The following is a 27,004-nucleotide window of genomic DNA, read 5'->3' as shown; positions in this document are numbered from 1 at the left end:
GGAGATTGAGGAACCGGTCTCCCGAGCACTAAGCACAGAGCCTGACCCTAGTAACGGGCCTACCAACCGTACATATGTCCTTGCTGCGGTAAGGTCTAGGGTTATTCAGTGGTTCCACACAGCTAGTGTAGGATCTCTGCTCCTCCCCTTCTGGTTGGTTCTGGCAGCTCATTGTCTGCAGCTGCAACGTATTCATTCTCCTAATGAGCTCATGGGCTTCTTAAGGTAGCTGCTGATACAAACCTTTGCTGGAACATAACCTCAGTTATGTGGACTCCTGTCTGTCTGCCTATCCGTCTGCCTGCCTGTCTGCCTGTCGACCTGCCTATCGGCCTACCTGCCTGCCAACATCTGGTAATACTCCCTCCTAAGGACTGCACTGTAAATATTCTCATCACCAGTACTCTCTACCTCTCCTTGGATTCCTGGGTTTACCTCCTCCTCCTCTGGCTTCTGGACAACTCCAACTCAAGATTCCTTAAACAAAGTCTACAGTAGAAATAAACCTCATTTACTGTCTTATCCTGTGTGCTGAGTCTGTTTCATCCTCTGGTTTTGTTCTACTTCGACTATTTAAGCAATTCATGATAGTATGTTCCAGCCATCTAACATGTCGAAGAACAATTCAGATGATGAACAGACTTCCTTAAAGGAACGCCTACAATCTACTGAAACCATGCTTCAACAGCTACGGCAACAACAAAGGACTACGGATTCTCATCTCACGGAACTTGGTGGTATGGGTCATGCTTTAAGCAAAAACATAACCAAACTCTCACCTGCCTCTTCTAATTTTCCAGTTCGTTTAGAGAATCCTCAGCCACCCTCAATTCTATCTTCTGGGATCCGAGAGCCTGACCTCCGTCCGTCTGAACTGTTTGATGGTAATCCTAATAACTTTGGTGGTTTTTCTCTCCAATGTGAATTAGCATTTAGTCGTTCCCCCTCCCTTTTCCCTACTGCTGCCTCCAAGATTACTTATATTGTTACCTCGCTAAAGGGATCTGCTCTGCGCTGGGCGCAAGCCTATTTGGCATCTAACCCTGTTGAGTCTCTTAGTTATGCCATTTTTTTCAGTCACTTCAAGAGAGTCTTCGATCAACCACTCCAGCAGGAGGCAGCGGCTAAGAAGATACTCACCCTCAAACAGGAAAGGAGAGCGTTGGGGGAGTTCGCCATCGACTTCCAGGTGGCAGTGCAGGAAGTGGGTTGGGATGAAGCGGCACTCAAGGGTATGTTTGTTAATTCCCTTGCAGATCAAGTAAAGGACCAGTTGGTTTTGAGAGATGAACCCGAAAGACTGGATGAATTAATCAACCTATCGATCCGCATTGACAACCGTCTAAGAGAGAGACAAACAGAAAGGAACTACAATTCACAGTGGCAGCACTCTCTGGCGCCTCGAACCACTTTCCTCGACGCACCCACTTCCTCTTCAGAGGGATCTGCGGAACCGGAGCCGATGCAGATTGGTCACACTCGACTCTCCCCAGAGGAACGACAACGTCGCTTTGAGGGTGGTTTTTACCTATATTGTGGACGAGGAGGACATTTTATCACAAGATGCCCCAAGAAGGGAAAAGAGGGCTCGTCAATAGGTCAGGGGACGTTGATGAGCATATCCCATTCTTCCCCTGTCTCTCGTCTGTGTTTTCCAGTCACTATTATTGTTGGCCAAGAGAAGTTTCCTGTTGACGCTTTTATTGATTCTGGTGCTGAACAGAATCTTATTTCCTCGGATCTGGTTGACAAACTTCAAATACCCTCTCAGCCTCTCAACAATTCCCTTTCTGTCACTGGCATCACTGGTCAAACCATGTCTCAAGTGAGATTTAAAGTGCCTCAGCTTCACATCATCACCTCTGGTAACCATCATGAATGGGGTGAGTTCTTTGTTGTCTCTTCCATCTCTCCACAATTAGTTTTGGGGTTTCCCTGGTTGCAGAAACATAATCCCGCTATTAATTGGGTGGAGGGCAGAGTAGAGAGATGGAGTAATTTCTGTCTCCAGAACTGCTTAAGAACTGCTGTCTCTCACTCTATCAAACAACTCAAACCTTCTGAGCCTGTTGATCTGTCCAAAGTTCCACCTGAATACCACAATCTCGCACCTGTGTTTAGCAAACAAGGGGCTCTTTCTTTACCTCTGCATCGCCCCTATGACTGCCCTATTGATCTCCTCCCAGGCGCTCTGCTACCATCCAGCAGACTCTTTAATCTCTCCGGACCCGAGAGAAAGGTCATGAAAGAGTACATTGAGGATTCTTTAGCATCTGGGATCATTCGTCCGTCTACCTCCCCTGTTGGCGCCGGATTCTTCTTCGTGGGTAAGAAGGACGGCACATTAAGACCTTGTATTGATTATAGAGGATTGAATCAAATCACTATTAAAAATAAATACCCACTACCACTTATTGATTCCATACATGAACAATTACATTCTGCCAAGATCTTCACTGTGGTCCGGATCCGAGAGGGTGATGAGTGGAAAACGGCTTTCAAAACCCCCCTAGGACATTTTGAGTATTTGGTTATGCCTTTCGGTTGACTAATGCACCTGCTGTTTTCCAGGCTCTTATTAATGATGTTCTTCGTGACTTTCTCAACCTCTTTGTTTTCGTTTATCTGGATGACATTTTGATTTTTTCCCAGGACATAGAACAACATCGCCAGCATGTCAGAACAGTTCTCCAGAGGCTTTTTGAGAATCAACTCTTTGTTAAAGCCGAAAAGTGCAAATTCAGTGTCACATCTGTGTCTTTTTTGGGTTTTATTTTTGAGGCAGGCAGGTACAGAACTGATCCTGGGAAAACCAAGGCAGTGGCAGAGTGGCCTACTCCAACTGATCGCAGGCAACTTCAAAGGTTCTTGGGATTTGCAAATTTTTATAGGAGGTTTATAAGGAACTACAGTCAGGTCACAGCACCTCTCACTCAACTCACCTCCTCTCTGAAAACGTTCCATTGGACTCCTGAGGCAGAAAGGGCATTTGGTGAGTTAAAGACTCTATTTTCTTCAGCAGCCATATTGACCCATCCTGATCCATGTGCACAATTTATTGTAGAGGCTGATGCTTCTGACATTGGAGTAGGGGCTATTCTATCTCAACGGTCTCCTCTGGATGATAAAGTACATCCATGTGCCTATTTTTCTCGTCGCTTGTCTCCAGCAGAGCAGAATTATGATGTGGGCAACCGTGAACTTTTAGCCATCAAGTTGGCGCTTGAGGAATGGCGGCATTGGTTAGAGGGTACTGAAGTCCCTTTTCTCATTTGGACTGATCACAAGAACCTCTCCTACATTCAAAATGCCAAGAGACTTAACCCCAGACAAGCCCGTTGGTCTCTGTTTTTTGCTCGTTTTCATTTTTCTATCTCCTACAGACCCGGTTCCAAGAACATTAAGCCTGACGCTCTCTCTCGCCAGTTCTCTCATTCTGACTAACTCAAGACTGAATCTTCCATCCTACCGGATTCTTGTATTGTGGGTGCCCTCACCTGGGCCATTGAAAAGGACATCAGGGAGGCACAGAGGTCTGAACCTGACCCAGGTACTGGCCCAGTGGGCAAGCTGTTCGTTCCCAACTCTGTCGTCGATAAAGTTCTGGATTGGGTGCACAACAATAAACTGACTTGTCATCCTGGGGTGACTCGTATGATCACATTTACCAAAAGGTTTTTCTGGTGGCCGACTATGAACCTCAACATTAAAGATTTTGTTGCAGCTTGTCCCACATGTGCTTGAAACAAGAACACTAATCAACCCCCTGCTGGTCTTCTTCAACCTCTGCCCACCCCTAGCCGCCCCTGGTCCCACATTTCCGTTGATTTCATCACTGGTCTCCTGCCACACACAGTCATCCTTACTGTTGTTGACAGATTCTCTAAAACAGTCCATTTTGTTCCTTTACCCAAGCTTCCGTCTGCATTGGAGACTGCCCAACTCCTGGTTCTCCACGTTTTTCCGCATCCATGGCATACCTTTGGACATTGTTTCTGACTGAGGCCCGCAGTTCATCTCGCGAGTCTGGAAGGAGTTCTGCAAGGCTCTTGGTGCCTCCATAAGTCTTTCATCTGGATACCACCCCCAATCTAATGGACAGACAGAAAGATGCAACCAGGAACTTGAAGTCGCCTTGAGGTGCATAATAAATGACAACCCCTCTTCTTGGTGCAAACATCTCACATGGATCGAATATGCTCACAACACACATACTTCCTCTGCTACTGGTTTGTCCCCCTTTGAGGCTTCACTGGGCTATCTACCTCCGCTGTTTCCCAGTGTTGAATCTGACATCCTGGTCCCCTCTGTTCAGCATTATGTTTCCAGTTGTCGCAGGATCTGGCAACAGACCAGGAGGACCCTCCTACGCACTCTGGAACAAAATAAGAGGTTCGCTAACCGTCACCGTTCTGCTGCACCTGTCGACCGCGTCAATCAGAGAGTCTGGCTTTCCACCAGGAATATTAAATTAAAAGATACTTCTAGAAAGTTGGCCCCCCGTTTCATTGGCCCTTTTCTCATCGAGAGGATCATCAACCCATCTGCGGTGAGACTCAAACTACCATCTTCCATGCACATTCACCCTACTTTCCATGTTTCCCAGATCAAGCCAGTCTCGGAAAGCCCCCTGAGTCCTCCCACCAAGCCCCCTCCCCCTGCTCGACTCATTGATGACCACCCTGCATATACGGTCAATCGTATCCTGGATGTTCGGCGTAGGGGGCGTGGTTTTCAATATCTTGTGGATTGGGCAGGATATGGACCTGAAGAGAGAACCTGGGTTCCCCGTTCTTACATCCTGGACCCTGCTCTCATCACGTCCTTTTACAAACGCCATCCTGAAAAACGTTCTGGATTGCCTGGAGGCAATCGTTGAGGGGAGGGTACTGCAGGATCTCTGCCCCTCCCCTTCTGGTTGGTTCTGGCAGCTCATTGTCTGTAGCTGCAATGCATTTTCCTAATGAGCTCATGGGCTTCTTAAGGTAGCTGCTGATACAGACCTTTGCTGGAACATAACCTCAGTTATGTGGACTCCTGTCTGTCTGCCTATCCGTCTGCCTGCCTGTCTGCCTGTCGACCTGCCTATCGGCCTACCTGCCTGCCAACATCTGGTAATACTCCCTCCTAAGGACTGCACTGTAAATATTCTCATCACCAGTACTCTCTCCCTCTCCTTGGATTCCTGGGTTTACCTCCTCCTCCTCTGGCTTCTGGACAACTCCAACTCAAGATTCCTTAAACAAAGTCTACAGTAGAAATAAACCTCATTTACTGTCTTATCCTGTGTGCTGAGTCTGTTTCATCCTCTGGTTTTGTTCTACTTCGACTATTTAAGCAATTCATGATAGCTAGGTTCTCTGCACATCCAGGGGTAAGCCGCACTCTTTCCCTGATTAACAGACAGTACTGGTGGCCCTCTTTGCACCAGGACGTCCAGGAATGGGTGCTTACCTGTACAGTTTGCTCAAGAAACAAGAGTAGTAACCAACCCCCAACTGGTCTACTACAACCTTTGAGCGTCCCTGGTCACATTTAGCTGGGGGGGGGGGGGGGGGGGGGGGGGGTGGGGGGGGGAAGAGGGATGTTGGGGCTGGAGTTTCTGTTGTATGTTTCTGTCTGTGTTTTTTTTTTTTTGACTCCTAGTAGGCACTGGTGCTTAGCAGTGGTGGAGACATCTCGGTGATTGAGTCCTGGAGTACTTAAGCAGGAAGCAGCCAGCATCTCGTCGCTCGAGTATTAGCCTCTGTGGTAGCTACTCAGCCAGCCTCGTATTAATTAAGTTTATGTGTACTTTGCCTTTAACAATGTTTAACTTGTTCTTTGTTCTTCTTAGTGACTGAACCAGCGACTGACTACCTGGAGGTTACCCAGGCTGGTCCCAGTGGCTTCGTTTCGCACTAGCCTCGCTCCTAGGATCTCCCCAGGAAGGATCTTCCACACACACCTACCCGACGCCGAACTCTGGAACTTCCCTGGCTGGCTGCTTCCGGACCCGGATTCTCCAGAGACCATTCAACCTAACCTGTCCACCCTCCACTTCTCCGCTGACGCTTCACCTGCACTCCAAGCTCTAACCCAAGTAACTAAGAAATCATCGGACTTACCATTGTCTCCATATTCACTCCTTCTCCAGTCCGAATCTCTCTCCTCCTGGAGGATTGCCTACTCCCTCCTAATAAGAGACATTTCACATTTATGTTCCGGTTTCATTTACTGTGACACTTGTCATTTTTCCTTACAGTTGTTCCTGCACTCCATACCAATCCATTCTCCTTAAATAAACCTTTTTTCAAACTTGTACCCGTTTCCCTTGAGCATGATTCTGCTTGTGGGTCAGCGCCATACGTAACACTGACAGTTTTCACACATGAGATGAATGCTAAAATGTTCAGATATGTTACAAATAAGTGGTAAATAAAAACACACTTGTATCATTTACTTCAAACATCTTGCAGATGTTTTACTCCCAGTGTAGCAACAAATCTTGAGGATTTACAATAGAGAAAGAGATTGTAAGTGTTGGCAAGAGTCTATTGCTTTCCGTTTTACTCCCGTTTATTGAGGTTATATATGGATATTTGAAGGGTCGGTTTTAAAATATAAAAAAGTCACATCTAGAATGCATTGTCTGATTAAGAAAAATGTAGCAATTTCCACGCAATCGTACCTTAGGCTGATCAACAAATACTGTCCTGCACCATAACCCCCCCACCAGATTTCAAGCCTTGGGAGCAAATCCTCAGCGTGAAATACTCTGCAAAATGACAACAGGGCAAATTGTAATAATATAATCTAAGGCACATACTGTGCCACACAATTAGCAAAATGAAACATTGTAATCTAACATTTTGTCACACTATCCAATGCAGCTATGGCTTATCATCTGCAGGTGCCTCTGGACTAGTTCACTTTGATGAACAGGGGGAAAGATGTATGGACTATTCCATTTATGATCTGCAGCGTGTAGGAGGCAGCACCATGTTTGTGCCTATCCTGAATTTTGAAAGCCAAACCAAAAGTGTCAGGTAAAAACATATTTTAATTATTAAAACACTGTGAAGTATGGGGTTTTGACATGACAAAAACCAAATAAATATCAAGGGGCACTAATACTTTTGCAAAGTGCTTGCAGGTTTTAGTGCAATAATAAGTATTTCAGTCTTTAATTGACTCATTATATTGTCTCATGCAGACCGACACCTATGTATGCTTCTGTCATTTGGCCGAAGGGAAAGCCTCCATCTGATGTGCCAGAATGTGGTTTCAAGGATGAGCTCTGCGAGTGGCTGACCAATGGTAAAGTACAACTTTAAACCAAAGCATATAAAAGAATAATAAATATGTACATCTAATCTTTTCAGTAGTAAGTAATTACTGTGATCATTTCTATGACACAGAAATTGCCCTGTTGGCTGTCCTTGTGATCTTCCCCCTCATCGGTGTAGTGGCGGTTTTGTGGATTGGGGTTCTCATGCTTCAAAAGTTTCGGCTACAGACAAGGTTGGATGACTCCAACTGGTGGATAATCAACTACAGTGACATCACCATCATCAGGGAGCCCCTAGTGCGAGTGCTCAGATAGTTAAAGAATCAAAAGAGCTGCAATTGTCTATGATTGGTTTTCAGTTTCCAGCTTGTTTGCTTGTCTATTTTTGCCCAGTTTTATGTCATATGTCTTTCAGGGAAATCAGGGTATATGTCAAAGCTCTACAGGTAGTCACAGCGGGAACAGCAGCTGTCAGAGCAACTTTTCCAGCCACAGTTATGATCTGAGGGACAAAACCGGCAGAGAGCACATCTATACAACCATAGGCCTCTACCAGGTGAGAAGTTCTTTTTTCAGAAAAATAAATAAATGCATATTGAAAAGGTCATCATTATTTGACTACAATAAGCAACATCTTGCACCTCAGTAGGGTAAGTAACAAACTGGACTAGCAATCATTCATTAACCAAAAAATTACTTTGGGAATTTTAATTACTTTTTTTCATATTACTTAATCTCACTAAAATGATTCTTGTTGATTGATATAAGTTCTTTATTTTAATACAGGGAAATCAGGTGGCCATCAAGTACATCAAGAACTATATAAACTGTAATTTCCAGAAACCTTCAGTCATTGCAGAATTTAATCTGGTAAAGTTCCTTATGTTGTTCTGGAGTCTTTAATTGTTTTGTGCATTAGGACTAAATAGTGTAACTGCTGTAAAACAATAAATCAAATAATTGGAACTCAATAGGTATTTACATATGTGACAAGTTTACAAACAAGTCTGAAGGTACGCTTAAAAGTATTATAGTAGTATATTTTTACCTTTTTAAAAATACCCATATAATATACGTGTAGGAAACATAACTTATTTTCTTAATACACATAAAACTATAGCTTCTCTGTGCCTAATCATCTGAAACCTTTTAAGAAAGATGAAGGAGATGAAACATGAAAACTTGGTGCAGTTCTTTGGTGTATGCATTGAGCCACCAAACATCTGTTTGGTAATCCAGTACTGCAAGAAAGGCAGTCTTGAGGTAAGTAAGAAATCTTTATTTCTTCATGTCAAGCTAAGTTTGCAACCAAAATAAAGAAAATATTCAACCATCATTTAATTCTGTTTCTAAAGGATGTTTTTGGGGCTTCAGATGTTGATCTGGAATGGATGTTTAAGCTCTCATTTGCTTATGACATTGTTAATGTAAGTATATTTACAGGTCCTTCTCAAAATATTAGCATATTGTGATAAAGTTAATTATTTTCCATAATGTCATGATGACAATTTAACATTCATATCTTTTAGATTCATGGCACACTAACTGAAATATTTCAGGTCTTTTATTGTCTTAATACGGATGATTTTGGCATACAGCTCAAGAAAACCCAAAATTCCTATCTCACAAAATTAGCATATCATTAAAAGGGTCTCTAAACGAGCTATGAACCTAATCATCTGAATCAACGAGTTAACTCTAAACACCTGCAAAAGATTCCTGAGGCCTTTAAAACTCCCAGCCTGGTTCATCACTCAAAACCCCAATCATGGGTAAGACTGCCGACCTGACTGCTGTCCAGAAGGCCACTATTGACACCCTCAAGCAAGAGGGTAAGACACAGAAAGAAATTTCTGAACGAATAGGCTGTTCCCAGAGTGTTGTATCAAGGCATCTCAATGGGAAGTCTGTGGGAAGGAAAAAGTGTGGCAGAAAACGCTGCACAACGAGAAGAGGTGACCGGATCCTGAGGAAAATTGTGGAGAAGGACCGATTCCAGACCTTGGGGGACCTGCGGAAGCAGTGGACTGAGTCTGGAGTACAAACATCCACAGCCACCATGCACAGGCGTGTACAGGGAATGGACTACAGGTGCCGCATTCCCCAGGTCAAGCCACTTTTGAACCAGAAACAGCGGCAGAAGCGCCTGACCTGGGCTACAGAGAAGCAGCACTGGACTGTTGCTCAGTGGTCCAAAGTGCTTTTTTCGGATGAAAGCAAATTCTGCATGTCATTCAGAAATCAAGGTGCCAGAGTCTGGAGGAAGACTGGGGAGAAGGAAATGCCAAAATGCCAGAAGTCCAGTGTCAAGTACCCACAGTCAGTGATGGTCTGGGGTGCCGTGTCAGCTGCTGGTGTTGGTCCACTGTGTTTTATCAAGGGCAGGGTCAATGCAGCTAGCTATCAGGAGATTTTGGAGCACTTCATGCTTCCATCTGCTGAAAAGCTTTATGGAGATGAATATTTCATTTTTCAGCACGACCTGGCACCTGCTCACAGTGCCAAAGCCACTGGTAAATGGTTTACTGACCATGGTATCACTGTGCTCAATTGGCCTGCCAACTCTCCTGACCTGAACCCCATAGAGAATCTGTGGGATATTGTGAAGAGAACGTTGAGAGACTCAAGACCCAACACTCTGGATGAGCTAAAGGCCGCTATCGAAGCATCCTGGGCCTCCATAAGACCCCAGCAGTGCCTCAGGCTGATTGCCTCCATGCCACGCCGCATTGAAGCAGTCATTTCTGCCAAAGGATTCCCAACCAAGTATTGAGTGCATAACTGTACATGATTATTTGAAGGTTGACGTTTTTTGTATTAAAAACACTTTTCTTTTAATGGTCGGATGAAATATGCTAATTTTGTGAGATAGGAATTTTGAGTTTTCATGAGCTGTATGCCACAATCATCCGTATTAAGACAATAAAAGACCGGAAATATTTCTGTTAGTGTGCAATAAATCTAAAATATATGAATGTTAAATTTTCAGCATGACATTATGGAAAATAATGAACTTTATCACAATATGCTAATATTTTGAGAAGGACCTGTATTATTGAGATCTCTAGAGTTCTGTTTCAAAGATGCATGTTTCAAGTCATCAAACAAATTTATTATCAAAGTTAACCTGAATAAATACAAAAGCAGTTTTCAAATGAAAATGTCATTTATTAAGGAAAATAGCAGTGAAAAACTAAGTATCGACTAAACCAATCAGATGTTGGTAATGGTTCTCATTGTAGTTTACTGGAGTACCAAAGATTTAAAAATGGCTTTGTAGCTTTTTTTAGTAAGATAAATGCCAATTACTTTTTTTTGTGACAGTTTCTTGAATTTCTTTAGATCGGTTCTTTAGATGATGTGCTGCTTTTTATTGTTTTTTGGCGTACTGCATGCTGTCAGATATGTTCACTAAAAGGTAAATTGAACTGAACTGCCTATACAAAAGTGATTAATCACTGTTAATTCAAGATTACACCAAGTAAGTTTGACAAAAGGCAAATACAGAAAAACTGTACTTTTTTCAACTTATTAGCCTTGGTGAGAACTTTAGACAAGGGAAAATCACATAACTGAACTGATATATAGTTAATACAGAGAGATATTTTGGTAAAAATGCAAAACTCTATATTTATTCAGTTAATTGTTTTCTAAAAACGTCTATTTAGTTATTCCTTGACATTACTTTTATCATTATTTCATTCTATTTTTTACTGTTAAAATGTTTTTGTGATTCAGGGAATGGACTTCATTCACAACAGCACCCTTAAATTTCATGGAAACCTGAAGCCCAGTACATGTCTGGTGGACAGCAGACTACAAATCAAGCTCTCTGGTTTTGGCTTATGGGAGTTTAAATATGGAGGAAAAAACAAGCTCAGCCTAATGGAAAATCCTGATTATGAAGGTAACATTGAAACAAATCAAAGTTATAATTTCATGAAGGAGCACAGTATTTCACACGAGGACATATGTGTTTGTCTCAGATCTGTACTGGACAGCCCCCGAGCTTCTAAGACAGGTTGGACTTCCATGTAATGGGACACCCAAAGGAGACATCTACAGCTTTGCCATCATTATGTGGGAGCTCATGTATAACTCTAAAGGTGGCCCATACCAAGACATCAACCTAGACCCAAAAGGTTTGTGTATTTTTTCTGTGTACTTAAACTGTAACAGACAAAATGTGAAAAGCTGTAAACGCTACAGCCAAGACTTTCATAGAATTTACGGATATTTTCTGCAACTTGGAGGGTAATTATAGTTTTTTTTCTGGACGTAACCAGCTACTTTCCAGAATCAGTAGGGTTGTCTGCAGAACTAAAATGTTTAACAGGGTACTTTATTGGAACGTAAAGGGTAGTTTCATAGAACTTACAGGTTACTTCCCTACAACTTTCAGTTATTTTTCATAAACAGGTTTACGTTCCAAAACTAACAGGACTCCATTTGTAAGTTACTGGTTACATTCTAGAGCCTACAGGTTACTCTTAAAAGCATACGGGTCAATGTTTAGAACTAACAGGTTACTTTCTTGTAATTTAAATGTTTTTTCCCCAATAACCTAGGGGTTACGTTTCAAAACTTACAGGGTACTTTCTGGAACACACAGGTTACTTCTCAGAACATACTTTTAACATGCTAAAACTAAGGTTACTTTCAGGTCATAGATACTTCCACAAAACATACTTGGTACTAACTTAGAAAGTACTTTCCCAAAACTTACTGGATGTTTTCCAAGAGTTTACAGGTTAATGTCTTGTAAGTTAAAAATCACACTTCAGAACATAAATGAAAGAGGAGTGACGGCTCTGGTCATGATTAAATCACAGTCTTCCAGCCAGAAACCTGTAATCATTTCACATGATTTACACTGTGAAAATGTATTTTAACACATCTAAATAATACAAAGTTTGAAACATGCAAAGATGTTAATTGAATAAATGCCTGAGAGACATGTCACAGTTTAGGACAAAAAAAAAAAAAAAAAAACACTAATTCGACACTCTTCCTCCACAACACTTTCTGCAAAAGTTTCTGGTAAATGAACAAACACGGAACACCAAAAGGGACTTTTTCTGGGCTGAATTTCTACCCTGGAAATATTTTTACATTAGCAAATGCAACAGAAATGCAGGATGATAATAATGGCCCCAGGAAATTACCCTGTTTCCTGGAAAAGGTTCTTGTAGGCGACACTCAACTTAACAGGTTAGTTTCCAGGATTTACATTGAACTCTATTAGATCATACATGGTAGTTTCCTAGAACTTACATTAAACTTTTCTAGGTCTTACAAGGTGCGTTATTAGAGCCCAAGGCTAACCTTTCTAGAACTGACAGGCTACTTTCCAGAATTTACATTAGTACCACTTACATGGTTCTGTCCGTTCTCCATGTAACCTTAAAGTACATAAAACCTCACAGGTTGCATTTAAGGAACTTCAAGGTAATTTTCCAGATTTTACAGAGTTTTTGCCCATAGCTTACATGTACTTTCCTGGAGCTTGCAAGTTGGGTTGTAGTACCAACAGGGTCCTCTTGTAACCTGCAGGGTGCTTTCAGAAGTTACTTTCCAGAGCATACAGATCATTTCCCAAAACCTATAAATTACCTCTGCTTGAAGTCACAAGTTATTTTGTGACCTAATAGAGTTTTAGTGTTACTAACAGGTTGTTTTCCAAAACTCACAGTGCACTGGACTACAAGATAAGGTCACGTTCCTCCAGAATTTCCTGGTTACAGATTGTGGAATTTACAAGGTGTTTTCACAGAGCTTCAGATATCGGTAACTTATAAGTTTCAGCAACGTAACCTAAGTTCTGGAAAATAACGTGTAAATTCAAGACAAATCCAGATACAATCTGCATTGCAACCACTACACTAATGCACAGTACATCATAAATGAATCAACATGATAATGTTGTAATAATGATGATAATAATATGACTAGGGGTACACAATAAAATTCAATTTTTTCCTCACTCAATTAATTTGATTCTGGTTTTTGCCAGGTGTGATCATCCAAGCTCAGGCTGAATGGCCAAATATTGGCTTGAAAAGCATGAATCTATGGCACTTGGAACTCTACAGCCTACTATCCATTGCAGTTCTTATAATCCTTTTCTATCTCACATTGACCGAAATAATGATTGTATTTCAAATGGGCGTCATCAAATGGGCATCATTACATAAAGTTAAAAGTTTTATGTGTTTGTCATTCAGGGGACCCATTTTTATCAGCAAATATCAATGCAACTTATTTAGAAATGACTGAGACAATAACTTCCTAATTTGTAGGACATTAAGAGGGAATCTAAAGCCACAAAAAATACAGTCATTTAAAGGTTTTTTTGTATGTTTCAAGAGATTATAATGCAGTTGCGGACACCTTTCCAAGGCGAACCTCTCAGACCAGTGCTGTGTGAGCAGCTGTGTGATGAGAAGATCAATGCATTGCTCAGATCCTGTTGGAGCGAAAACCCTGACCACCGACCACCTTTTGGATCTATACGGAGAAGACTGAGGGACATAAGTCCAGAGAGGTATGTTTGCCAGTATATATAAAAAGTCTAAACACCCCTGTAATAATGGCAGGTTGTAGTCATGTAAAACCTAGACCAAGATGAGTCATTTCAGACTTTTTTCTGACTTTATGGTGACATATGTCCTGTATAATTCAACTAAATCTGTTTGAGGGGAAATGTAAAAAAAAAAAAAGGTGCAATGACGTGGTTATTGGTAAGTGTGATCTCTTTCAATACTTTGAAATTGAAATTACTTAAACTGGATGTTTCGTCATAATTTAAAAAGACCTAGATGGAAAAGAAAATATCCAGGTATTACTACAATCTCCCAAAGCCTTTGGACAGTATTCCAAAAGAACAACATACCTGCAGTGAAATGTGATCATGGCAGCATCATGCTCAGGGGTTAGATTTCTTAGGTGGAACTAAACTCTTTGTTGAGGCGCACTGAACCATGAAACGTTCTAAATACTAGTCAGTTTTGATCCACCCTTCAGGTGTCTGCCTTAAAGCTAAAGATGAAGAATGATTTCGATTTTTGGCATCTCTGTGAGCCCAAATATACAGGGGTTGGACAATGAAACTGAAACACCTGTCATTTTAGTGTGGGAGGTTTCATGGCTAAATTGGACCAGCCTGGTAGCCAGTCTTCATTGATTGCACATTGTACCAGTAAGAGCAGAGTGTGAAGGTTCAATTAGCAGGGTAAGAGCACAGTTTTGCTCAAAATATTGAAATGCACACAACATTATGGGTGACATACCAGAGTTCAAAAGAGGAAAACTTGTTGGTGCACGTCTTCCTGGCGCATCTGTGACCAAGACAGCAAGTCTTTGTGATGTATCAAGAGCCACGGTATCCAGGGTAATGTCAGCATACCACCAAGAAGGACGAACCACATCCAACAGGATTAACTGTGGACGCAAGAGGAAGCTGTCTGAAAGGGATGTTCGGGTGCTAACCCGGATTGTATCCAAAAAATATAAAACCACGGCTGCCCGAATCATGGCAGAATTAAATGTGCACCTCAACTCTCCTGTTTCCACCAGAACTGTCCGTCGGGAGCTCCACAGGGTCAATATACATGGACGGGCTGCTATAGCCAAACCTTTGGTTACTCATGCCAATGCCAGACGTCGGTTTCAATGGTGCAAGGAGCGCAAATCTTGGGCTGTGAACAATGTGAAACATGTATTGTTCTCTGATGAGTCCACCTTTACTGTTTTCCCCACATCCGGGAGAGTTACGGTGTGGAGAAGCCCCCAAAGAAGCGTACCACCCAGACTGTTGCATGCCCAGAGTGAAGCATGGGGGTGGATCAGTGATGGTTTGGGCTGCCATATCATGGCATTCCCTTGGCCCAATACTTGTGCTAGATGGGCGCGTCACTGCCAAGGACTACCGAACCATTCTTGAGGACCATGTGCATCCAATGGTTCAAACATTGTATCCTGAAGGCGGTGCTGTTTATCAGGATGACAATGCACCAATACACACAGCAAGACTGATGAAAGATTGGTTTGATGAACATGAAAGTGAAGTTGAACATCTCCTATGGCCTGCACAGTCACCAGATCTAAATATTATTGAGCCACTTTGGGGTGTTTTGGAGGAGCGAGTCAGGAAACGTTTTCCTCCACCGGTATCACGTAGTGACCTGGCCACTATCCTGCAAGAAGAATGGCTTAAAATCCCTCTGACCACTGTGCAGGAGTTGTATATGTCATTCCCAAGACGAATTGACGCTGTATTGGCCGCAAAAGGAGGCCCTACACCATACTAATAAATTATTGTGGTCTAAAACCAGGTGTTTCAGTTTCATTGTCCAACCCCTGTAGATGTAAATCAATAAATGGCTTTCTCAAAAGAAAATTAAAGTTTTGTAATGGCCGAGCAAGAGTTTAGAGCTGGATCTAATGGAAAACGCGGACTTACTAAAAAAAGGCTGTGGACGAGGGAAATTCTTACAATCAGATGTATTAGGAATGATTTTGCAGAGCAGAGTGGAAAACTATTGTAAAGTCACAACACTTTCATGGAGCTCATCCACTATCCTAGCATACTGTAGATTCATTTTGTCATTTTCATTGTCAACAATTTTTATTGAGGAATCAGACATGTAAATTGAGACATCCACAATACAAATTCGTCCTCTTTTGATGTGGACATAAAACATAAAGACAATACAAAAACAAAACAAAACAAAAGTGACATAAATAAACAGGGACATTCTCGAAAACCACCCACCTCCCCTTTCTTAGGACTTACATCTTATCACACCGAGAATCAAATCAAATTCTCTTCAAATAACGTTATCAATATATTGCCGAAGGGGCTGCCAAGTTCTATTGAATCGCTTTAAATTATTTGCTAATGAGTACCGTATTCTTTCCAAATGAGAGAGCCTCACCAGTTCCTCCAACCACAATTTAACCGATGGAAACTCCAGAACATCAACACTAGCTTTTTTCCTATGATACAGGCATAAGATAAAAATTGTTGTTGGTAATTATTAAATTGAAAAAGCTGAACAGAAACTCCGAGTACAATCAGAAGTGGGTCCACCCCCAACTCTGTACGGAACATATCTGATAGAGTTTTGAATATGCCAGATTAGAATTGGGTTAATTTTGTACACATATAGTAAGAATGGAGAAGCGTGGCTTCTTCAATATGGCATTTGTCACACAGTGGGGATGTGTTGGGGAAAATTTTATGTAACTTCATTTTACAGTAATGAAGCCTGTGAATGATTTTAAATTGAATAAGACAGTGTCTAGAGTTGGCAGAACACTTGTGAATATTCTCTAGCGCACCCTTCCAGAGTTCGTCACTTATCTCCATTCCCAAAAACTGCTCCCAGCCTGTTCTAAGGCCCTGCATGGACGGCGAGGATCTGGATAATAACGCATTATAAATCTGGGAGATTAGATGACGTTCACCGCCACCCAGCTTAAAGAGTTCATAAAATTAATTAGGCATTATATTCTCTAAAGTGCGCATGTGTTTTTTGACATATGCCCTGACCTGTAGGTATCTAAAATGATTGTGTTTATGGAGACCAAATTTGGCCTGAAGTTGAGAGAAAGAGGCAAAATTACCACCCACCAACAGGACACCAATAGTCCTAATGCCTAAATCTTTCCATTGTATATAACCTGAATCTAAAATGGAAGGGACAACTGAGGGATTCTTTACTATTGGTAATAAGGTAGATATAGATTCAATACCAAATTGGAATTTTATCTGTTTCCAAATACATATAGTACTGTGGATGATGCGGTTATTGTTGTATGCCAAGGTATCTATACTTGTTGGTGACAGAATAAGAGCACCAATTTCATGAGGACTGCAGTCTTCTTTTTCCATTGTGATCCACTTGGATTGTGTAAAATTGCAATCTAGCCAAATTGTAATAATGCGAAGCACACACGAATAATAGTAAAATGAAAAATTTGGGAGGGCCAATCCGCCCTCCAATTTTGCCTTGCCAAGGTGAGCTTTGCTAATTCGGTGCGTTTTATAGTCCCATAGAAATGGAACGAATATAGAATCAAGTTTCTTAAAAAAATTCTTGGGTAAAAAGATGGGAATATTTTGAAACAGATAAAGGATCTGAGGGAGGAAAGACATTTTTATTGCATTGATTCTTCCCACCAGGGAAATGGGGAGAGATCTCCAAAACTGACTGTTATTTTGCAGCTTCACCACAAGGGGCGTGGAATTAGCTTCATAAAGTGAATTAAAATCCTTAGGAATCTCTATTCCAAGGTAGGTGAACTTATTATTAGCAATTTTAAATGGCATACTTTTCAAGATCAAAGAGTCCTTGAGCTTAATTGGTATCAGTACACTTTTAGACCATTTGATCCTATAACCCGAAAACCTGCCAAACTGAAAAATTGTATCTAGGAGCGTTGGTATAGTACACTGAAGGTTGGTTATAAACAATAGGATATCATCCTCATATAAGGCAATTTTATTTACAGTCCCTTTAGTAATGTATCCCTGTATAAGGGGTTTGGTACGAATTGATTGTGCAATGGGTTCTAGGGCCAAGGCAAAAATTAAGGGTGACAGCAAGCAACCCTGTCTGGTGCCCCTATGTAATTGAAATGCAAGAGATAGTGTCTTATTAGTGACAATTCTAGCACAAGTTTATGATAAAGGATTTTTAACCATTTTTCAAAGTTTTCACCAAGATCATATCTTCGCAGGGTTGCAAAAAAGTAGGGCCATTCTATTTGGTCAAAGGCCTTTTCCGCATCGAGGGAAAGGACAGCCAAATCAGAAGTTTCCCCCCTCTGAGAGTAGATCACATTATAAAGACGTTGCAAATTAAAGAAGGAATGTCTGTTTGGTATAAAACCGGTCTGATCAGGATGAATTAATTTATCCATTAACAAAGTCAACCTATTAGCTAGAATTTTGGCTAGTATCTTTTGATCATAGGTTAACAATGATATTGGCCTGTAATTACAGGTCCTTCTCAAAAAATTAGCATATTGTGATAAAGTTCATTATTTTCTATAATGTAATGATGAAAATTTTACATTCATATATTTTAGATTCATTGAACACTAACTGAAATATTTCAGGTCTTTTATGGTCTTAAAACGGATGATTTTGGCATACAGCTCATGAAAACCCAAAATTCCTATCTCACAAAATTAGCATATTTCATCCGACCAATAAAAGAAAAGTGTTTTTAATACAAAAAACGTCAACCTTCAAATAATCATGTACAGTTATGCACTCAATACTTGGTCGGGAATCCTTTTGCAGAAATGACTGCTTCAATGCGGCGTGGCATGGGGGCAATCAACCTGTGGCACTGCTGAGGTCTTATGGAGGCCCAGGATGCTTCGATAGCGGCCTTTAGCTCATCCAGAGTGTTGGGTCTTGAGTCTCTCAACGTTCTCTTCACAATATCCCACAGATTCTCTATGGGGTTCAGGTCAGGAGAGTTGGCAGGTCAATTGAGCACAGTGATACCATGGTCAGTAAACCATTTACCAGTGGTTTTAGCACTGTGAGCAGGTGCCAGGTTGTGCTGAAAAATGAAATCTTCATCTCCATAAAGCTTTTCAGCAGATGGAAGCATGAAGTGCTCCAAAATCTCCTGATAGCTAGCTGCATTGACCCTGCCCTTGATAAAACACAGTGGACCAACACCAGCAGCTGACATGGCACCCCAGACCATCACTGACTGTGGGTACTTGACACTGGACTTCTGGCATTTTGGCATTTCCTTCTCCCCAGTCTTCCTCCAGACTCTGGCACCTTGATTTCCGAATGACATGCAGAATTTGCTTTCATCCGAAAAAAGTACTTTGGACCACTGAGCAACAGTCCAGTGCTGTTTCTCTGTAGCCCAGGTCTGGGGAATGCGGCACCTGTAGCCCATTTCTTGCACACGCCTGTGCACGGTGGCTCTGGATGTTTCTACTCCAGATTCAGTCCACTGCTTCCGCAGGTCCCCCAAGGTCTGGAATCGGCCCTTCTCCACAATCTTCCTCAGGGTCCGGTCACCTCTTCTCGTTGTGCAGCGTTTTCTGCCACACTTTTTCCTTCCCACAGACTTCCCACTGAGGTGCCTTGATACAGCACTCTGGGAACAGCCTATTTGTTCAGAAATTTCTTTCTGTGTCTTAACCCTCTTGCTTGAGGGTGTCAATAGTGGCCTTCTGGACAGCAGTCAGGTCGGCAGTCTTACCCATGATTGGGGTTTTGAGTGATAAACCAGGCTGGGAGTTTTAAAGGCCTCAGGAATCTTTTGCAGGTGTTTAGAGTTAACTCGTTGATTCAGATGATTAGGTTCATAGCTCGTTTAGAGACCCTTTTAATAATATGCTAATTTTGTGAGATAGGAATTTTGGGTTTTCATGAGCTGTATGCCAAAATCATCCGTATTAAGACAATAAAAGACCTGAAATATTTCAGTTAGTGTGCAATGAATCTAAAATATATGAATGTTAAATTTTCATCATGACATTATGGAAAATAATGAACTTTATCACAATATGCTAATTTTTTGAGAAGGACCTGTACCTACTTCCTCAGGATCCTTATCCTTTTTTGGTATTAGTATTATAGTGGCTTCTCTCATAGTGGGCGGTAGGATATTATCTGAGTTTACTTGGGTGTACATATTTAACAAATAAGGTGATAAAAGGTCACTAAATTCTTTATAAAATTCCCCTGGATATCCATCAGGACCAGCTGCTTTCCCACTTTTTAGTGATTTAATAGCAACCTGAATATCTACGTATGAGAGATTTGCATTAAGAAAGCTCTTGTCTTCCTGAGTTAACGTTTGGAGATCACAACTATCTAAGAACTTCTGTATGATTAAATCATCTTTTACAGCCTTGGAAGAGTACAATGATTCAGAATCAGAATCAGAATCAGCTTTATTTCCAAGTTCGTGCATACAAACAAGGAATTTGACGCCGGTACACTTTGCTCTTTTGTTCTGTTTTTGCATTACAGAATATACAAATGCAAAAACAGAACAAAAGAGCAAAGTGTACCAGAGTACATAAATCGGAGTACATTCATAAAACTGTTTAAATCTATGATTAATGTCTTTGTGTGAGGTTAAGATTTCCCTGTTTTCTGATTTAATTTTGTTAATTGTACGGTCACTTTCCATTTTCCTTAATTGTCTAGCCAATAATTTATTAGGTTTTTCCCCAAATTCAAAATATTTCGGTCGAGTAAAACTAAACGTTCTAGTAATGTGATCTGACAATAATTGATTATATTTGTACCTCAGTGAAATAATTGTTTTATGAGTTTCTGTAGAGGGGTGTGTAGCATTATCCTTGTCCAAACGTCTAATTTGTTGCTCTAAATCCGTCAAATCTGCACGGTTCCTTTTCGCCCTTGCTGCTCGAAAAGATATAATGCCTCCCCTTAAATAGGCTTTCATAGTTTCCAACAGTATGGAAGGAGACGTTCCGTTCATTCATTTCAAAGAAAAAGGTAATCTGCTCTAATAAACTTACAGAATTCTGGCTCCTTCAACAGTTGTGAGTCTAATTTCCATGTTCTTTCAGTTTGGTCCAAGTTATCTAAGTGTAACTCGAGAGAAAGGGGGGCATGGTCCAAAATCGCTATATTGTGATATTTTACTTCACTAATAGAGGATACTAACTTTGCATCCATCATTAAGTAATCAATTCGTGTGTATACATTATGAACATTTGAGTGAAATGAATAGGCTCTCCACCATGGATTAAAAATCCTCCAGCTATCGAACAAATTCGAATTATTTAGGTATTCCTTAAGGAAAATACTAGCATTAGAGGCCGGTGCTCTACGTGTTGACGAGTGGTCTAAGTGTGGATCTAAAACAAGATTCAGGTACCCTCCAATGATTAGATTAGTCTGCGAAATGTCAGGTATTTGGGCCAAAACATGTTTGTAAAAAAGTGGAGAATCTATGTTGGGGCCATATATATTAACCAGAGTTATAGGAATTGAGTATAATTCTCCAACTAATATTAAATATCTGCCTTCCCTGTCGGATATGGTTGCTTTATGGGTAAAAGGTGTACCTTTCTTGAATAAAATTGGCATCGCCTCTAGCTCTCACCGCACAAGTAGAATGGTAAGTCTGCCCTGTCCACCTGCATCTCAGTTTTATGTGCTCATCCTTATTAAGGTGGGTTTCCTGAAGGAAAATTACATCACTGGACAATGTCTTTAGGTGTGCTAATATCTTACCCCTCTTAACAGGATTATTCAAACCTTTAACATTCCATGTGACCAACTTAACCTGTCTGCCCTTCTTTGTTTGTGTTATATTAACCTGCATAGCTCAGATTAGAGTGACAAAGAATATAGAGGTCCTCATAAGTGTGAAAGAAATGATTATACATCATATATAAATCCCAGCCCACCCCTTCAAACAAAATGCTTACTGTCTTGCCTATACTAAGAAGAACCTGCAAAGTAAGGCGCGACCCCTCTAAGGAAGTTATAAAGAAAAAGCTAAACAGAAAACTTAAATTAAGCATTTTGTCATTTTCAATTAAGAAAACAGTCAGTGTCCTATATACAACAATAGTCTTTAAACGCTACAGATCCAGCTGAGACATTATCATCCATATAAAATACTACCTTTTGTTATAAGAAGTGTGGCTATAAAGTTTTTTTTTTCAAAAGGTGCTTTTAAAATTCCTTATATGCTTTAAAAACAATGGGAAGGCTGATTATAAATAATTTAAATCTTTTTATATGTATGGTTGCACGCTTTAGAATATATTTACCTCGTGTAATGATTGAAAAAAGAAAAAAGATTTGAAGTTTAGATTGTTTCCAAGTTAAGCTGAGTTGTAATGTAAGTTTCCCCTGAAATAAAAACAAAAAAACATGTACCTCTAACTCTGCACCAAATTGAATCATCTAATTATCAGCACCTTACAAATTTACATTTGAGAGGTACTTACAAATGTTTTTGAGTCACAATGCTTCTCTTATCTTATCTTTTGTAGCCATACAAATATCCTCGACAACATGGTGGACAAGTTGGAGAAGTATGCAAATCACCTGGAGGAAGTGGTGGAGGAGCGGACCAACCAGCTCACAGCAGAAAAAGCCAGAGCGGACAAACTTCTCTCTAGCATGTTACCAAGGTACCACATAAACAGCCATCCAATTTTTTTTTTTTTTTATCATTACTGTCCACCTTACTCTTTGCTGTTGGATCTTTTCCTTTAGATATATTGCAGACCAGCTGATGTCAGGAAAGTCAGTGGAGCCACAAAGCTACGATATGGTGACAATCTTCTTCTCAGATATCGTGGGCTTCACCTCCATGTGTTCTTCCAGCTCGGCAATGGAGGTGGTAACTTTCCTGAACGAACTCTACAGTCTTTTTGATGATACCATTAAGATGTATGATGTCTACAAAGTAAGAACCATTCACTCTAAGCAGTGTTTCCACTATTCGACAGAACATCCTATAAATTACTGTAACTAAAAATGATCCCATCTTTATTCTTTGTTTCTTTATCTATGTATTTATATCTATCTTTCTGTCAACATCTTTCCATCGTCATCTGTCTGTATCCATATTTTTATCTTTTTATACAGTACAGACCAAAAGTTTGGACACACCTTCTCATTCAAAGAGTTTTCTTTATTTTCATGACTATGAATATTGTAGCTTCACACTGAAGGCATCAAAACTATGAATTAACACATGTGGAATTATATACTGAACAAAAAATGTGAACAAATGAAAATATGTCTTATATTCTAGGTTCTTCAAAGTAGCCACCTTTTTCTTTGATTACTGCTCCGCACACTCTTGGCATTCTGTTGATGAGCTTCAAGAGGTAGTCACCTGAAATGGTTTTCCAACAGTCTTGAAGGAGTTCCCAGAGATGCTTAGCACTCGTTGGCCCTTTTGCCTTCACTCTGCGGTCCAGCTCAACCCAAACCATCTTGATTGGGTTCAGGTCCGATGTCTGTGGAGGCCAGGTCATCTGGCACTGCACCCCATCACTCTCCTTGGTCAAATAGCCCTGGAGGTGTGTTTGAGGTCATTCTCCTGTTGAAAAATAAATGATGGTCCAACTAAACGCAAACCGGATGGAATAGCATGCCGCTGCAAGATGCTGTGGTAGCCATGCTGGTTCAGTATGCCTTCAATTTTGAATAAATCCCCAACAGTGTCACCAGCAAAGCACCCCCACACCATCACACCTCCTCCTCCATGCTTCATGGTGGGAACCAGGGATGTAGAGTCCATCCGTTCACCTCTTCTGCGGCACACAAAGACACGGTGGTTGGAACCAAAGATCTCAAACTTGGACTCATCAGACCAAGGCACAGATTTCCACTGGTCTAATGTCCATTCCTTGTGTTCTTTAGCCCAAACAAGTCTCTTCTGCTTGTTGCCTCTCCTCAGCAGTAGTTTCCTAGCAGCTATTTTACCATGAAGGCCTGATTCACACAGTCTCCTCTTAACAGTTGTTCTAGAGATGTGTCTGCTGCTAGAACTGTGTGGCATTGACCTGTTCTCTAATCTGAGCTACTATTAACCTGCGATTTCTGAGGCTGGTGACTCGGATGAACTTATCGTCTGCAGCAGAGGTGACTCTTGGTCTTCCTTTCCTGGGGCGGTCCTCATGTGAGCCAGTTTCTTTGTAGCGCTTGATGGTTTTTGCGACTGCACTTGGGGACACTTTCAAAGTTTTCCCAATTGTTCCGACTGACTGACCTTCATTTCGTAAAGTAATGATGGCCACTTGTTTTTCTTTACTTAGCTGCTTTTTTCTTGCCATAATACAAATTCTAACAGTCTATTCAGTAGGACTATCAGCTGTGTACTGTATCCACCTCCTGCACAACACAACTGATGGTCCCAACCCCATTTATAAGGCTAAGCAAAAGGTGGCTACTTTAAAGAACCTAGAATATAAGACATATTTTCAGTTGTTTCACACTTTTTTATTCAGTATATAATTCCACATGTGTGAATTCATAGTTTTGATGCCTTCAGTGTGAAGCTACAATATTCATAGTCATGAAAATAAAGACAACTCTTTGAATGAGAAGGTGTGTCCACACTTTTGGTCTGTACTGTATATCTATCTGTTTCTTTCCATCCCTCTATCTTTACCTACAATGACATTCTGAATTTTTATGTCATTATTATGGAGTATTGGAGATTCCGTGTGTATTTGTATTATCCATTCATTTGAGGTGATTCAAAACGTTCACTGGGTGTCATATTATGGGGAAACTGTTTTAACTATGCATGTTTGATTGTTCACCAAGATTTTAAATCACTGATCATCTTTTGTTTTTCCATATATTTTTTTTAACAACAAAAGAGTTATGTGGATGTAGCACCAGCATGAGTTACAGTTCAGCACAAAGCATTAACATATATGGAAAGTTTGAGTGAAAGTAAAATACAAATTTAGAACCATCCCATTCAGACTTAAAAGAGACAAAGAATCTGTGAAATTAGCAAAAGATTAGAGTGATTTCAAAGAGGCCTTCAAAACTGAAATACTAGGCAATAAAGGCTTTTCCATGTAGTATTGTGAAGGGTGTGAATAAATGTCAATAGGCAATTGTTTTTGTTAAATGTTGAACAAAATGGATGGAAATTATGGAATTATGAGAGAAAAATAGTCTTCCGATGCCAGAATGTCTATCAGTGTTTTCATCTAAATCTAGCTCCAAAAATCTACCATAAAAGAAAGAAATAAAAGAAGAAACAAAAGAAAATTAGATGAATATTGTACAAAAATATATCCACTTTGTATTTAAAATAAAAACCTACTTTGTAAATATGCTCTGTCCAGAACTCCTTAAGTGGCATAGTTTCTCCTATTAAGCAACTTTTTCTATCCAATTATTAATCGAATAATCAAAAAAGTGTTGATAGATTAATCGATTAGAAAAATAATCGTTAGGTGCAGACCTAGTAGAAATATTACATAAAATGTACAATGTACAAAAGCATTTTTGCATACTTAACTAAATATTCTTAGGCTACAAAGTTCAAGTGTTTGTTTTATTATGTTCTCTCGTGTTTTCCTTGCTAATCATGTGTAGTATAACTGATTAGATAAACAGCAACTAGCTATAATCATATTCATCAAGGCAAACGTGGCCTAAAGTACACTTTTGGAGAAATTGTGCTTTTCCAAATGCTTACATGGGAAATGCTTTTCAAATCCTAATTCTAATTACTATATTTGGATCTTTATCAGGTGGAAACCATTGGTGATGCTTACATGGTAGCTAGTGGCCTTCCTATTAGTAATGGCAACAAGCATGCTTTGGAGATATCCATGATGGCTCTACACTTTCTAAGTGCAATTCAGGTCTTCAGAATCCCTCACAAGCCAGATGAGATCCTTGCAATTCGCATTGGCATTCACTCTGGTAATGGATTGTTGCAACAGAAATAACTCTTAGTTTAGCTATTTTATCTTTACTGTGACTTGTCAAATTATTTTTAATCCTCAAACTTATCACATTTTGTTATGTTATGATCACAAACTGTGAAGGGTTTTATGTGATAGACCAACACAGAATAGTTCAAAACTGTGAAAATGACACTTGGTTTTAATTGTACATTTTTTTTTGCAAATAAAGGTTTCTATGTGTTGTGCAGCCTGAATAATACTCTCATTACCTGGTCAGTTTCACTGGATGTTGATGTTTTGACATGCTTAAAGTTACACCATAATCTTTCAATTTTGGGACAATGTATTGAACAGAGCTCTGATGTTCAAAGCTTTGGATACTGTTTTTAACCTAATCCTGCTTTAAACTTCCCCACAATTTTCTACCTGACCTATCTGCTGGCTTTAAGATGTTGTTTGTTCCCTAACATTGTGAGAATAACCTCTAAGGCCTTCACTGAACAGCTTGACTTATACTTTTCAGTCTCTCACTTTTCACATCTTTATTTGTAAAAACTTTTAAAATCCATGTGTCATTTTTCTTCCATTACTATGCACTACTTATATTCGCATGGTTGGTCAATCACCTTAACAGTATTGTGGAGGGTGTTTTTTTGCATAATGACAAATATGTAATAAAACTTTAAGGGATATGAAACCTTTTACCGTATTTGTCTACTATTTTAAATTAAGGGGTAGTGTTTTGCAACTGGTCCACTTTTGTCAGTGTAAACTGAGTATATAAAAAGAAGTGTTTGTTAGTTTCCAGACAAAAACAGTTTCTTGAACAGTCCAACTGTGTCTGGCTCATGTAGGTCCAGTTGTTGCGGGAGTGGTGGGAACCACTATGCCTCGCTATTGCCTCTTTGGTGATACAGTAAACACAGCCTCACGCATGGAGAGTAACAGCTTACGTAAGTAAAGCCTTTTGCATATGTTTTTCTGTGATACCACTTTAAGAACCCCAATTATTTTCCACAGGTGAGCAAATGAAAAATCATTGTAATGTTTTTTTTTTGTAAAGGAGATGTAAGCAAGTCTCTTAGAACCAAATGAACCAAATCTGACCAAAAAAAGTTAAGCACCCATCGAAGGAATGGTTTAATTTAGCTGTAACTTGGTTACACATGCAAGGGAGCCAAGGGAAGCTAGGTCATCAAGCTGGCACATCATATATTATTTAATGCTTAAAAAGAAAGAGAAATGTTTCCCCTAAACTTCTCAAACCACCAGATAAAACACAACCCATCACTTTAACTATGTAAGTTA

At 40.3% G+C, this 27,004-nt stretch overlaps 1 protein-coding gene across 1 annotated transcript in view; it reads left to right on the top strand.

The window, feature by feature from the left end:
- gucy2g (guanylate cyclase 2g) overlaps positions 1-27,004 on the top strand; it is a 42,862-nt gene that overhangs the window by 6,971 nt on the left and 8,887 nt on the right. The window contains exons 6-19 of the mRNA XM_047376541.1: positions 6,893-7,028; positions 7,196-7,299; positions 7,401-7,567; positions 7,686-7,826; positions 8,057-8,140; positions 8,429-8,533; positions 8,626-8,697; positions 11,009-11,177; positions 11,257-11,412; positions 13,637-13,814; positions 22,298-22,438; positions 22,524-22,716; positions 25,538-25,712; positions 26,551-26,649. Of these exons, the coding sequence (XP_047232497.1) occupies positions 6,893-7,028; positions 7,196-7,299; positions 7,401-7,567; positions 7,686-7,826; positions 8,057-8,140; positions 8,429-8,533; positions 8,626-8,697; positions 11,009-11,177; positions 11,257-11,412; positions 13,637-13,814; positions 22,298-22,438; positions 22,524-22,716; positions 25,538-25,712; positions 26,551-26,649 (1,920 nt within the window). The remainder of the gene's footprint in view (positions 1-6,892; positions 7,029-7,195; positions 7,300-7,400; positions 7,568-7,685; positions 7,827-8,056; positions 8,141-8,428; positions 8,534-8,625; positions 8,698-11,008; positions 11,178-11,256; positions 11,413-13,636; positions 13,815-22,297; positions 22,439-22,523; positions 22,717-25,537; positions 25,713-26,550; positions 26,650-27,004) is intronic.

The sequence above is a fragment of the Girardinichthys multiradiatus genome, chromosome 10, assembly GCF_021462225.1.
Source record: "Girardinichthys multiradiatus isolate DD_20200921_A chromosome 10, DD_fGirMul_XY1, whole genome shotgun sequence".
Classification (NCBI taxonomy): Eukaryota; Metazoa; Chordata; class Actinopteri; order Cyprinodontiformes; family Goodeidae; genus Girardinichthys; species Girardinichthys multiradiatus.
This window is presented reverse-complemented; position numbering and strand designations above follow the sequence as displayed.